The sequence below is a fragment of the Ahaetulla prasina genome, chromosome 5 (genome assembly GCF_028640845.1).
Source record: "Ahaetulla prasina isolate Xishuangbanna chromosome 5, ASM2864084v1, whole genome shotgun sequence".
Classification (NCBI taxonomy): Eukaryota; Metazoa; Chordata; class Lepidosauria; order Squamata; family Colubridae; genus Ahaetulla; species Ahaetulla prasina.
In genome coordinates this window covers 14,850,165-14,864,614 of record NC_080543.1, presented here as the reverse complement: position 1 = coordinate 14,864,614, position 14,450 = coordinate 14,850,165, and the positions used below count along the sequence as shown (strand labels likewise).

Below are 14,450 nucleotides of genomic sequence, written 5' to 3'. Positions count from 1 at the left end.
AGAACCACCGATATACGGTGCCTCCCACTCCCAATCCCCCCAGCCGGCGCAGCAAGATACCATGGTCGATGGTATCGAACGCCGCCGAGAGGTCTAATAGGACCAGGGCAGAGGAATAACCCCTGTCCCTGGCCCTCCAGAGATCATCCACCAATGCGACCAAAGCTGTCTCCGTGCTGTATCCGCGTCGGAAGCCGGACTGGAACGGGTCTAGATAGACATCTTCATCCAGGTATTGGGGTAGCTGTCGCGCCACGGCACTCTCTACAACCTTCGCAACAAAGCGAAGGTTGGAGACTGGACGATAATTACCCAAAATAGCTGGGTCCAGGGAGGGCTTCTTAAGGAGGGGTCTCACCACCGCCTCTTTCAAGGCGGCAGGGAAAACCCCTTCCAATAAAGCGTTGATAATCCTCTGGAGCCAGCCTCGTGTCACCGCCTGAGTGGCCAGTACCAGCCAGGAAGGGCACGGGTCCAGTAAACATGTCGTGCCGTGCAGCCTCCCCAACAACCTGTCGACGTCCTCGGGAGCCACAGGGTCAAACTCATCCCAAATGGACTCAACAAGACGTGCCTCCTCTCCCTCGCTTGGATCATCCCAATTTCGGTCCAGACCGTCCCTCAGCTGAGCGATTTTATCGTATAGATAACCACTAAACTCCTCGGCTCGTCCCTGCAAAGGGTCATCCTGCACCTCCTGATGTAGGAGAGAGCGGGTCACCCGAAACAGGGCGGCCGGGCGGTTATCTGCCGACGCAATGAGGGTGGGCGTGGGCGCCTCGCTTCCCTCATTGCCACTAGGTAGGTCCTAGAATAGGACCTAACTAGTGTCCGATCAACCGGGCGACTGGACCTCCAGGTGCTCTCAGGCGTCTTCTCCGGCGTTTCATCTCCCTCAGCCCCTCGGAGTACCAAGGGGCCGGACGAGATCTCCGCGGGTCAGAGGCCGCAAAGGCACGACACGGTCCAAGGCCCCAGCCGCTGCCTGTTCCCAGGCCACGACCAGTTCCTCAGTCGTGCCGTGGGCCAGTTCCTCAGGAATGGCCCAAGCTCCGTCAGGAACCTCTCGGGTCCATCAGGCGCCTGGGGCGGAACCACCGTATAGGTTCCGCCTCCCTGCGGTGGTGAATGGCGGTTCGGAAGTCTAGGCGAAGGAGAAATGATCCGACCATGACATTGGTTCTGTTACTAAATCATCTAACACCAGATCATTAAGCCACTGTCCAGAGATATAAATCAGATCCAGCGTGCCTCCCCCCATGTGCGTAGGGCCATCATTTACTCGAATCAGGTCCAAGGCCGTCATGGAAGCCTGGAACTCCCGAGCTGTCGTCGATGACAAGCCAACTGATGGCAGGTTAAAATCCCCATGACTTTATGCCTGGGGGTCTCGACCGCCACAGCAGCAAGTACCTCCAACAGCTCAGGCAGGGCTGTGGTCACGCAGCAAGGAGCCAGGTACGCGATCACCAAGCCCAACTGATTCCTATAGCCCCACCGCACATAGAGGGATTCACAGCCGGCAATCTGAGGAACAGTGGTCTCCCTCGGCTCTAGATCCTCCTTAATAACAACCCCCACCCCCACCCCTACCTTGGACCTCGGCTGATGGAATGCTCGGAAACCTGGCGGGCACATCTCGACAAGGGGGACCTCCCCCTCTGGGCCCAACCAGGTTTCCGTAATACCCATAAGGTCCGCGGACTCCCCCTGAATAAGATCGCAAATCAGGGGGGCCTTATTAACCACGGACCGAGCATTACATAACATCAGCCGAAGATCCAAGCTCTGAGGATCATGGCCACCCAGGGAACGGGTCGGGACTGAGGGGCCGGAGCACGCGATCGCCTCAAACATCGAACGCGTGCTCCCTCAACACGTCGGCCCCTCCCCGCCATATCTGCCTCTCCCACTTACCGCATAGATCGAACAACCCTCTAAACCTGGAACGCCCTCCCCTGCCTTCAGACAAGATGGAATAGTGTCGCGAACTAGCACAGGGCTGGATCCTCCCGGCGGGTTCTCACCCCCACCCGCCAAATCCCTCCCCCCCTTAAAAACCCTTATTTAAAAAACTATTTAAAAAACCCCACAACTTCTTCTTGGCCGCATGCCACCTCTCTGGGTCCCAAGACCCTTCGTTAAGGTAAGCCCTTGATAGTTTGGAGGGCCATTCCTGCGAGGCGGGGGAACCTCGCAGTCGTCGTAGTTCGTGACAGTATCCCATGGGGAATAGTCAATAAACAGCGAAAAGATGTCCATTCCTGACCGGCGGAGATGTTCCGGTCGTACCTGTAGATCGTCGGACCCGATATTAGTCATATTACTAGCCACTCGGGCAGTGATATTGGTCATAGTCCGTAGAAAGTCCAAAGGGTCCAGAAACAACCAGGGCCGAAATCCGGTTCCGATCTAATGACCTCCCTCTCGGAGATTGGCATAATAGCCTCCCCTTGGTTGTTTCCTCGGTTACAAAGATGGAAAAGTCAATAGCCGGAATAAAAGTATCCCTCGGGTTCCCGGCAGCGTACCATCACGGGACAAACCCGTGTGGTACGATAATCAGGACGAAATTATGTCGTCAGTGCCGTCCATACTGCTGTCCATATCACCACCCATCAGCCGCCAGATTTTACCGCTGGGCCCAATAAGGCTCCAGCGCGCCGCTGTGCCGCTGTTGTAAATGACCAGGCCAAGCCACCTCTCAGTCGCCGATGGAAAAACGACCCAAGATGTAAGCCGTAGGTGAAATTACGGCGTTTTAGGCAGGCCATGGCAAAAAGTCAGCAGTGGGGGGGAAGAATGATGTTCCGGGCCATGGAGGGAGGAGAGAAGGGGAGGGGGAGGGGCAATAATCATGCCCGTGCAGACCCCACTCCAGCCACCGATGTTACCTGCGGTCCAACACCCAGGGCTCAGCATACCGCCGTCGATGTTTGGCACGCTCCCCAGCCGTTGATAACAACCGCGGCCGAAACGGCCGACAAACAGCTGAGTCAGGCCGGGCGTCTCCTCGCGCCCCCCCAACATGGCCGCCGCCATCCGCTGCTGTTAAGGACTTCGGCTCCGTACTCAGCAGCCGAGAGCTCAATGAGGTCCAAAGACCTCGCTCTCGGCTGCCGGAAAGATCGCATACCCGGAGCCGGGGACCAAGCAGCCAGGCGGCCCACAGAACGGCATTGCGGCCTGAGGACTCTCAGCCGCCGTCTCCACGAAGCCTCAGAACGCCGCCATAACGCGCATGCGCAGAAGAAATTTTGTTGGTCAGAGTTCTGTTCTGACCTAGTCCCGGCAAACCTCTTTTATTTATTCAGCTGTAAATTACTTTCATTTACAGTCTGCAAGGCTTGATAAAGAGTCTTTCAGAGGAAGAGTATCAACATCCACCTATCTCACGTGGAACGCTGCCAGAGAGCTAAATTCGAGACGCTGGGCAAGGCCAAACTTGGCACAGTCACAAACAACATTTTCACATGTTGAATCGGCCGGATGAACTAACTGCTTCCTGCAAAAGCTCACATCCCATTCGCTTCTCTTTTATGTCTTATGAAAGAGGCCAATCTTCTCCAAGCCTTACTTCCAAGTCGACCCTGTTTTCTTAATTGTTCCTGTCTCCTGGCAGCTCTGCACATGCGCACACTGGGAACAGGCCAATGCTGTTCTTCTGCCTTGCTGATGTCAGACTCCAGAGGCAGCAAAGAACTACTAGATGGCCTTGGCCCTCTCTCTGCCTCCGACTCAGAGCCATCGTCCGAACCATTCCCAGACTCCAGGACTCGCCCATGTTCCTCCCCAACCTCCTCACTGTCCGAATCTGCTGCCAGTTTTGCTGGCCACTGGTGGGCCATAAAAAGTGCTCTTGATGGTTCCTTGATTAGGCTATTGTTTACTCTTAGATTGCTTGTCTGAATTGGTAGTTCCTTAATGGGAGTATTGTTTGCTTCTTGATTGTACTAATGTTATCTCGATGTTAAGCTCTGTTCACCCGGGTGTTGACTGCCTTGATTTCAGACTGTTGGCCAAAAGTCTTATTTCTCTCCAACCATTTGTCATGGGAAACATAGTTTATCTTTTTGTTTCCTTTTTCATTGTCTTTTTGAATGCTATGTAGATGTTGTTTATCTCTACATGCCTGTTGACAGCCAATTTGTCTGACTACCAGGCTTCCAGGAATTCTCTTATCATTTTTTGACTTGGTTTGGTCTAGGATGCTCACAGTTTCCCAATTGAAATTATGGATAAGTCTGTCCATATGTTGTGAACACTCTCTCAGCAGAAGTATTTTTTTAAAAACATACTTTCATTGAAAATTAAAAACTGGAAGCTGACATACTGCAAAGTACAAGTCTCTAGCTTCAACTTCACTTCCAAGATGTATAATTGGGGGAAAAAATGGCTGGTATCCAAAGCTCTAATATGGTTTTAGGAGAGGGCACTTAAAAAAAAGAGACAAAGATAAGCTGAGCTGGCAGACAGTATCTTTGGGGAGCTAAGCGGTTTAGAATAGAACCATGATGGCGAAGCTATGGCACGTGTGCTCAGCTCCGATTTTTCTGGGCCCATCAGAAGTAGGGAAACAGGCTGTTTCCTGCCTCCAGGGGGCCTGGGGGGTGGGTGGGAAAGGGCCGTTTCTCTCTCTCACCTGGCTCCAGAGCCTCTCTATGAGTCTGGGGAGGGGAGAAACAGCCTCCCCACCCCAGAGGCCAGAAACAGCCTGTTTGCCAACTTCCACAGGAATTTTTTTTTTTGCTGTCCCCAGCCTCCAGAGCCTCTTTAGGGGTCTCTGGAGACTGGGAAACAGCAAATAAGTCACTTCCGGTCCAACCGGAAGTTGGCAAACAGGCCGTTTCTGGCCTCCGGAGGGCCTCTGGGGGGTGAGGTGGAGAAGACCGTTTTCCCCCTCCCCAGACTCATAGAGAGGCTCTGGAGCCAGGTGTGAGAGAAAAACGGGCCTACCAGGCCATCGTGTACCAGGAGTCGGGGGGGAGCAAGGGGGGTCACGCACGCATGCAATGGGGCAGGGCACATAGCGCACAAACCCTCCACCCACCCCCCGGCACACAATGGCAAAAAGATTAGCCATCACTGGAATAGAATAATCTCAATGCAGTACTGTATTTCTGGTAAGTGGTTAGTTTGTGAACCGGCCACTCCTTTCAAAACAGACCTCTGGTGAGAGCATCACTTTCCAAATATGTTCCCAAAAGTGATAGCTTAATTTGAAAAAACAAAAAAGGCGTCCAAAGACTATCTAGTCCCAACCACCCATTATCCCCTATCTTCATATCAACCGATGAAGGTCGGCCTTGATTTCAGACCGTCGACCAAAACTTTTATTTCTCCCCAACAATTTGCCATGGGAAGCAATTCTTTCCAACTTCAGAGGGGGAAAAAACGGACAAGCATCGGCATAACACATCCATTACTACTAGGTTGGGGATGAGTGTTTTTTTTTTTTAAAATAATAATAAATTCATCAGATATTCTACATAATTACAGGATTGCTTTGAGTCTTGAGTGCCTACTGCTGATTTGTTGATAGGGAAGCTGTCATTCATTAACACAGAATAAATACCTCATTGGTAATTAAATGTCACTATTTTTAATTGATTTACCTTCTTGTCTTCCTTTTGAGATAGAGCTGTAACTATTGCTTTTGTTCCAATACCAAGGAGACTGTAATATGCTAACACTACTCCAGATCTTTCAAACGTTAAAACTTAAAAGTGCCCTTGAGTGGTATCTCTAAAAATCTCTACTGACTAAAATAATAATAATAGAGATTTCAGGAGCTGGCAGAAAAGAAAGGCAATAGGAAAACAAAGCAAAGCAAGCAAACAAACACAAAAACGCTGGACGGAAGCTTGAATGAAGATTAACCCAATGAACCTGTTTCTCCTTTTTATTGGTAGCAATGGAAAAATGTAGAAGAGGCTTTTTGTTCTTGCTATTGTTCACTTGACTTCACGCCAAGTACGAAAAAGCCTTCGCAAAAATACAAACGGTGTATGAATCTAAAGGGAACGAAAGACCCAGATTATGGGTAGTCCTCGACTTACGACCACAGTTGAGCCCAAAATTTCTGTTGCAGCTGTTACCTTGATGTACCTTGATGAACGTATCTTTTCTTTTATGTACACTGAGAGCATATGCACCAAGACAAATTCCTTGTGTGTCCAATCACACTTGGCCAATAAAAAATTCTATTCTATTCTAAATTACGACCTGCATTTTATGACCATTCTTACTGCACTTGTTAAGTGAATCATTGCAATTGTTAAGTTAGTAACGTGGTTGTTTAGTGAATCTGGCTTCCCCGCTGACTCTGATTGTCAGAATCTGGTCGCAAAAGGTGATTACACAATACATGACATCATCTTCTTTTAACGACCCCATAATCTGCACCTCTATAACTGTCTGGTTTGGCTCTGCAGCCCAACAAGACAGACACAGACTTCAGAGGATCATTAGAACTGCAGAAAAAACAATGGCTACCAACCTGCCTTCCATTGAGGACCTGTATACTGCACGAGTCAAAAAGAGGGCTGTGAAAATATTTACAGACCCCTCACATCCTGGACATAAATTGTTTCAACTCCGCCATCACTCTGCTAAACAAATAATTCCCTCAACACTGTCAAACTATTTACTAAATCTGCACTACTATTAATCTTTTCATCGTTTCCATCACCCATCTCCTTCCACTTATGACTGTATGGCTGTAACTTGGTTGCTTGTATCCTTATGATTTATATTGATATTGTTTCCTGATTGCTTTTTTGTACCCTATGACTATCATTAAGTGTTATCTTAGAATTCTTCATGAACGTAGCTTTTCTTTTATGTACACTGAGAGCGTATGCACCAATACAAATTCCATGTGTGTCCAATCACACTTGGCCAATAAAGAATTCTATTCTATTCTATTCTATTCTATTCTATTCTATTCTATTCTATTCTATTCTATTCTACTCTACTCTACTCTACTCTACTCTATTCCCTTGTGGGGTGGAGTCTGGGCAACTGAATGGAGCTGAGTGTTTACTGGCCGGATGCCCTTTCTGTCGCCAATGCAGAGCTTTGTTCACCAGATATATTCTCAGTATGCCCAGAGAGAGAAATATCTGCCTCTATCAAGGGTCAAACTCACAGCCTCCAGATTATGAGCTGAGAGCTCCACCTCTAGGCAACCGCACAACTCCATATAACACATGACATCACAAGGGTGAAAAATGGTCATAAGTCACTTTTTTTTCAGTGCCGCTGTGTCTATGAATGATCACTAAATGAACGGTTGTAAGTCAAGGACTACTTGTACCATCATTTACGGTATATGCTGTTGCTCTTGTGACTTCTTCGATATTAGATAGCGGGTTTCCAAAATCTGAATGAAATCGATGAGCACCTACACAAAAACAGGGTCTTCTCAGTAGCAGCACCTTCTTTCCAGAACGCCCTCCTAAGGCTGGATGACTTTCCATCATTAGCACAACTATCCCAAAAGTGCTTTTCCAGGAGGCAACTGGACTTTCTTGTTTTTCTTTTTGAAGACGTTTCACTTCTCATCCAAGAAGCTTCTTCAGCTCTGACTGGATGGTGGGGAATGGAAGGATTTATATTCCTTGCAGGCAGCTGGTCATTTCCATCCTTTTTAGAGGGTCATTAAGGTCAGCTGGAGGTTTATCTGTGTCCTCAGGGTCACCTGAGTCAGTGCTCCTGGTTCCTGTAGTCTACAATTTTTCCTCTGGAAATCCATTCCTACTCCCACACCGTTCAAAGGGTGTTCCTCCCAAATTGTGTAAGTAAAAGAAAGTTCAGTTGCCTCCTGAAAAAGCACCTTTGGGACAAACACGACTCGGGTGACTGAGAATCTCTACAGACTATTAGCACAACTACTTCACTCCATTTTCCGTGCTCCAGCCCGTTCCTCTGAACAGGACTGTCAAGCGAAATCTTAGGCCTTCAAATTGATTTGGAGATTTGTAGCCTGTCATATCAAACCTGGAAATCAAATTGATTTGACTCTCCTAATCAGTCACGGAAAGAAATCTTTGACCCAAATGGACCCAAGACTTTGAATTGCAAATTCAACTAATAATTCACGTATCAGAATTGGACCTTGGCTATTCCAGAGTTCCTCAACGTTTTTGACTTTGCAGCCTGGCAGGGTGGTGGCAGGGTGGTGGTGAAAGGGGGATGATTCACACAAGAGGCTGGCCAGCACATGCAGCTCCATTTCCATGTGTGGCATGCATACATGCCTCCGTCTCACACAAATCAAGTGCATGCGCAGGCACTAACCCACTATTCGTGCAAGGGCACGCGCTCACTGGCCACTTCCACAGCCCAGTTGCAAAACCCCTCGTGGCCCACAGGGTGAAAAATGGTCATAAGTCACTTTTTTTTCAGTGCCGCTGTGTCTATGAATGATCACTAAATGAACGGTTGTAAGTCAAGGACTACTTGTACCATCATTTACGGTATATGCTGTTGCTCTTGTGACTTCTTCGATATTAGATAGCGGGTTTCCAAAATCTGAATGAAATCGATGAGCACCTACACAAAAACAGGGTCTTCTCAGTAGCAGCACCTTCTTTCCAGAACGCCCTCCTAAGGCTGGATGACTTTCCATCATTAGCACAACTATCCCAAAAGTGCTTTTCCAGGAGGCAACTGGACTTTCTTGTTTTTCTTTTTGAAGACGTTTCACTTCTCATCCAAGAAGCTTCTTCAGCTCTGACTGGATGGTGGGGAATGGAAGGATTTATATTCCTTGCAGGCAGCTGGTCATTTCCATCCTTTTTAGAGGGTCATTAAGGTCAGCTGGAGGTTTATCTGTGTCCTCAGGGTCACCTGAGTCAGTGCTCCTGGTTCCTGTAGTCTACAATTTTTCCTCTGGAAATCCATTCCTACTCCCACACCGTTCAAAGGGTGTTCCTCCCAAATTGTGTAAGTAAAAGAAAGTTCAGTTGCCTCCTGAAAAAGCACCTTTGGGACAAACACGACTCGGGTGACTGAGAATCTCTACAGACTATTAGTCACAACATCTCTCAAATCTTCTTGGTCCACTTCTTCCAAATTTTTGAAACCTAAGGAAATAAGACATTTTATCCATCTGTGGTCCAAGCACAGCATTGCCTGTCGTCTCCTCTCTTTTCTGCACTGCCGCATCTCACCCTCAGACCTTCCACTTTCTGCTTGTTTTCTGCTGAGACTTGTTGAGTATCCTTTAAATCCTTTTGGATAGTCACAATTTCTGCTCTTATTTCCGTTTGGCCTCTTTGCAAATCATCCAGTTTCTTGTCCATATTGGATAACTTTTCCAGAATTCTCTCCATCTCTCCAGCAGTTGGTCTCTGACCTTTTGCCATTTAAAAAAAAAATTTCAAAATCCTCAGGCAAGCACAGTATCCTTGTAATTTCCTCCGGATCCACCAGGGGGCACTCACAGGAGCAACGAGTCCAGAGTACAGTTAGTCAACCAGGAAGCCGAAGGGAAGTGATGTCATCAAGATTCTCATAGTGAAGGCGGAAGCTGGACGCCACCACTGTTCCCCAGAGGAGGGGCCTCAAACCTCCTCCTAAATTTCTCCATCACCTCTTCTCTCCAGAGCTCCACAAAACCGGTAATCTTCTTATTTTAAGTTCTCCTCTCTCCAGAATGACTCGTGCTCCTTCCAGCCGCAGGGAGAAAACCCCCGCACTCGGAGCACTCCACTCGCGTTACCGATATCCCTTCCCTTCTCCATTCCTCAATTCTTCTCCGTTCCTGTTCACCACCAGGCTGCTGCAGTTATAAATCAAAGCCCGGTGTCACGGGCACAGCGGCCCAAGCGGCGACCAAAGTAATGGCCGTGGCCTGTGGCCTCCAAACCCGCCGAGCCTAGGGCGCCAGCATCGGTCCCCCAGTCCTGTATGTCGGCTGGGAGACCCCTGGCGAGCCGTCCGTGCGGCAGGTGTCCTTTTCGGAACACCTGGCCCCTGGGGGCCTCGGCGGCCGGATTCGGGCACTGGAGGCAGGAGAAGCCTCCAGACGACCGTTGCCACTGGACACCGGAAGTTTTTCAGTGCCGCTGTGTCTATGAATGATCACTAAATGAACGGTTGTAAGTCAAGGACTACTTGTACCATCATCTACGGTATATGCTGTTGCTCTTGTGACTTCTTCGATATTAGATAGCGGGTTTCCAAAATCTGAATGAAATCGATGAGCACTTACACAAAAACAGGGTCTTCTCAGTAGCAGCACCTTCTTTCCAGAACGTCCTCCTAAGGCTGGATGACTTTCCATCATTAGCCCAACTATCCCAAAAGTGCTTTTCCAGGCGGCAACTGGACTTTCTTGTTTTTCTTTTTGAAGACGTTTCACTTCTCATCCAAGAAGCTTCTTCAGCTCTGACTGGATGGTGGGGAATGGAAGGATTTATATTCCTTGCAGGCAGCTGGTCATTTGCATCCTTTTTAGAGGGTCATTAAGGTCAGCTGGAGGTTTATCTGTGTCCTCAGGGTCCTGGTTCCTGTAGTCTACAATTTTTCCTCTGGAAATCCATTCCTACTCCCACACCATTCAAAGGGTGTTCCTCCCAAATTGTGTAGGTAAAAGAAAGTTCAGTTGCCTCCTGAAAAAGCACCTTTGGGACGAACACGACTCGGGTGACTGAGAATCTCTACAGACTATTAGCACAACTACTTCACTCCATTTTCCATGCTCCAGCCCGTTCCTCTGAACAGGACTGTCAAACGAAATCTTAGGCCTTCAAATTGATTTGGAGATTTGTAGCCTGTCATATCAAACCTGGAAATCAAATTGATTTGACTCTCCTAATCAGTCACGGAAAGAAATCTTTGACCCAAATGGACCCAAGACTTTGAATTGCAAATTCAACTAATAATTCACGTATCAGAATTGGACCTTGGCTATTCCAGAGTTCCTCAACGTTTTTGACTTTGCAGCCTGGCAGGGTGGTGGCAGGGTGGTGGTGAAAGGGGGATGATTCACACAAGAGGCTGGCCAGCACGTGCAGCTCCATTTCCATGTGTGGGATGCACGCATGCCTCCATCTCACACAAATCGAGCGCATGCGCAGGCACTAACCCACTATTCGTGCAAGGGCACGCGCTCACTGGCCACTTCCACAGCCCAGTTGCAAAACCCCTCGTGGCCCACAGGGTGGGGACCCCCTGCTCTATACGATTTTAAAAGTAGCAAAGTCTATCTTCTTATCCTCCTTAAATCTTAAGAGTTTGGACAACTACCACTCCTGTTGCAAAAATCCCTTTCTTGGACAGGGCATTAGAAAGGAACTTATAGGAAAAGGAATGGCAGAACCTGGGGGCAGAGTGAAAAGAGGGATCAGCCTAGAATCGCTACGTAGCCACAAGCAGACAAAGTCCAACCCACCCTTGAATTCCTTTGATCCTTATCTAACTCCAAGCCTATGCTTGGTTCCTGTGCATAGGCTTTTTAGCAATAGATCAGTTTAATTAGACTTTCATGTATGGACCTGGTCTTCCATGTCTGACAGAAACGGTTATTTAATTAGAAATATTTTTGGAAGGAGTCCGTTAACTAGATCCACTTTAGTGTTGCTTCAGTCTTGAATACCGCAGAGAAACAGCCTTGGCGGTGCCTCATGGCCAGCTGATTAGCAAACTAGCTGGGTGTGGGATAAATGAGTAGGAGGATTAAATAGTTGGCTCGAAAATTGCACTCAAAGAGTACTCATCAATAGTTGCTCATCATAACTGGAGAGAAGTGTCATGTGGAGAGGTACAAGGATCCCTCCTGGGTCCTCTCATCTTCCATACTTTCTCTAATGATTTGGAGGAAGAGCTGCAGCGATGGCTTATCAAATTTTCAGATGACATGCAAAAGCCCCAAAGTAATAATACTAGGTTAGCGAAATGGTCTGAAAAGAACTGACTGAAGTTTAACAGAAATAGATGCCAAGTGCTTCACTTGTGTTACAGCAATCTTATGCATGAGAGAGAATAGAATAGAATAGAATAGAATAGAACAGAACAGAACAGAACAGAATAGAATAGAATAACAGAGTTGGAAGGGACCTTGGAGGTCTTCTAGTCCAATCCCTTGCTTAGGCAGGAAACCTTATACCACTTCAGACAAATGGATATCCAACATCTTCTTAAAAACTTCCAGTATTGGAGCATTCACAACTTCTACAGGCAAGTTTTTCCACTGATTAATTGTTCTGTCAGGAAATTTCTCCTCAGTTCTAGGTTGCTTCTCTCCTTGATTAATTTCCACCCATCGCTTCTTGTCCTGCCCTCAGGTGCTTTGGAGAATAGCTTGACTCCCTCTTCTTTGTGGCAACCCCTGAGATATTGGACCACTGTTATCATGTCTCCTCTAGTCCTTCTTTTCATCAGACTAGACATACCCAGTTCCTGCAACCTTTCTTTATATGCTTCAGCCTCCAGTCCTTTAATCATCTTTGTTGCTCTTCTCTGCACTCTTCTCAACTTATTTTTTACATTGTTTAGAGAGGTCTGGTTGAAAATGTTGTTTTTTATAGCATAATCCAACGTGGGCTTACTCAGGACCAGATCTATAGAAGTTCAGTGGCACTTAGGTTAATGAAAATGAGGACTGCAGCCATTAAGTAAGTTCTATATTGAGAATATATGGAGATGGTCCTTGGTGCTCTCTGAGCTTGCTTGTTTTCTTGCAAACGTTTCATTACCCTAACTAGGTAACTAGCGCTAGCACTGATGACGTTACCTAGTTAGGCTCATGAAACGTTTGCAAGAAAACAAGCAAGCTCAGAGAGCACCAAGGACCCCTCATTTCAACCCCAAGGTACAAATATTCTCCTTTATCGACGATGGAGATTCTTCAGGATTTTTATAACCTTGTCCTGTTGCTCCTAGGTTGAGGAATAAATTAGTAAAAACGGAACCCAAGTTAAATATAAGCAGTGATCAGAGGTGGGTTTCAGCAGGTTCTGACCAGTTCTGGAGAAACGGTAGTGGAAATTTTGAGTAGTTCAGAGAACCGGTAGAAAAAATTCTGACTGGCGCCTCCACCATCTATTCTCTGCCTCCGGAGTCCCAGTTGATCGGGAGGAAATGGGGATTTTGCAGTAACCTTCCCCTGGATTGGGGAGGAAATGGAGATTTTACAGGATCCTTCCCCTGGAGTGGGGTGGGAATGGAGATTTTACAGGATCCTTCCCCTGGAATGGGGTGGGAATGAAGATTTTACAGGATCCTTTGCCTGGAGTGGGGAGGGAATGGAGATTTTACAGTATCCTTCCCCTGCCATGCTCACCAAGCCATGCCACGCCCACCAAGCCCCACCCACAGAACCGGTAGTAAAAATTTTTGAAACCCACCACTGCCAGTGATGTGTATGGTGCAAAGAAACCAAAACAAAACACCCCACTGTTATTCCTTACTCAACCTATAAAATGAAAGGGTTATTTTTAAACCTGCTTGATAAGCCTTCTCCTTATTTTGGGAAACTTACCTGTTTTGGAATCGATCTGGAATTTTCCTTTTTCGTTGCCCGATCTGATGAGGTAGGTGATCTCCGCATTTGTCCCAATGTCTTTGCTGGTCGCAAACACAGAAAGTATCCCGGCATTAGGGGAGGTATCCTCGGGCACTTCAACCAGGTAATCTCTCCTCTCAAAGACAGGAGGGTTGTCATTAATGTCCAGGACGGTAATTGTAACGGTGGCAAACGAGGACAGTGTCTGCACAATGCCCTGGTCGGAAGCTTTAATGGTGACATTATAGGAAGACTGAAGTTCCCGGTCCAGAGGATGTTCCAAAATGATGATCCCTGAAGACATGTCCACAGAGAAGAAAGTTTCTGAAGAATCGGCCAGGGAGTACACAATCTTTCGGTTCACCCCTGAAAAAGAGGAGAGGAGAGAACAGCAGTTCTTTTTAATTCTCCGAGGCAGAAAAGACCAAGATGCCAACATGGCACAACACTTTAACCACGCATAGTTCAGTCTTATCAGCAGTAGAGTGGGAGATACGGGTAGTCCTTGACTTATGAACACAATTGAGCATCGAATTTCTGTTGCTAAGTGACAGATTTGTTAAGCGAGCCTCGTCCTCAATTTAACGACCTATCTCACCAAGTTGTTAAGTACCCTGTTTCCCCGAAAATAAAACATCCTCTGATAATAAGCCCAATCGGGCTTTTGAGCACATGCACTAAAATAAGCCCTCCCTGAAAATATTTAAACGCATGAGCAGCCGGTCCCTGCCATTTCCTCTGGTTTCTTCCATGTGTCCCAAAATAATGAGACCTCCCCGAAAATAAGGCCAAGTGCTTATTTCGGGATTCAAAAAAATATAAGACAGGGTCTTATTTTCAGGGAAACACAGAAAATCACTGCTGTTCTTAAGTTAGTAACATGGTTGTTAAGGGAATCTGGTTTCTCCCACTGACTTTGCTTTGTCAGAAAGTCGCA

The 14,450-nt window shown here is 47.3% G+C and overlaps 1 protein-coding gene across 1 annotated transcript in view; it reads right to left on the bottom strand.

Moving 5' to 3' along the window:
* The window catches only part of FAT3 (FAT atypical cadherin 3), a 662,194-nt gene that overhangs the window by 109,752 nt on the left and 537,992 nt on the right, over positions 1–14,450 (bottom strand). Inside the window, exon 14 of the mRNA XM_058185941.1 lies at positions 13,490–13,879. Within this exon, the coding sequence (XP_058041924.1) occupies positions 13,490–13,879 (390 nt within the window). The remainder of the gene's footprint in view (positions 1–13,489; positions 13,880–14,450) is intronic.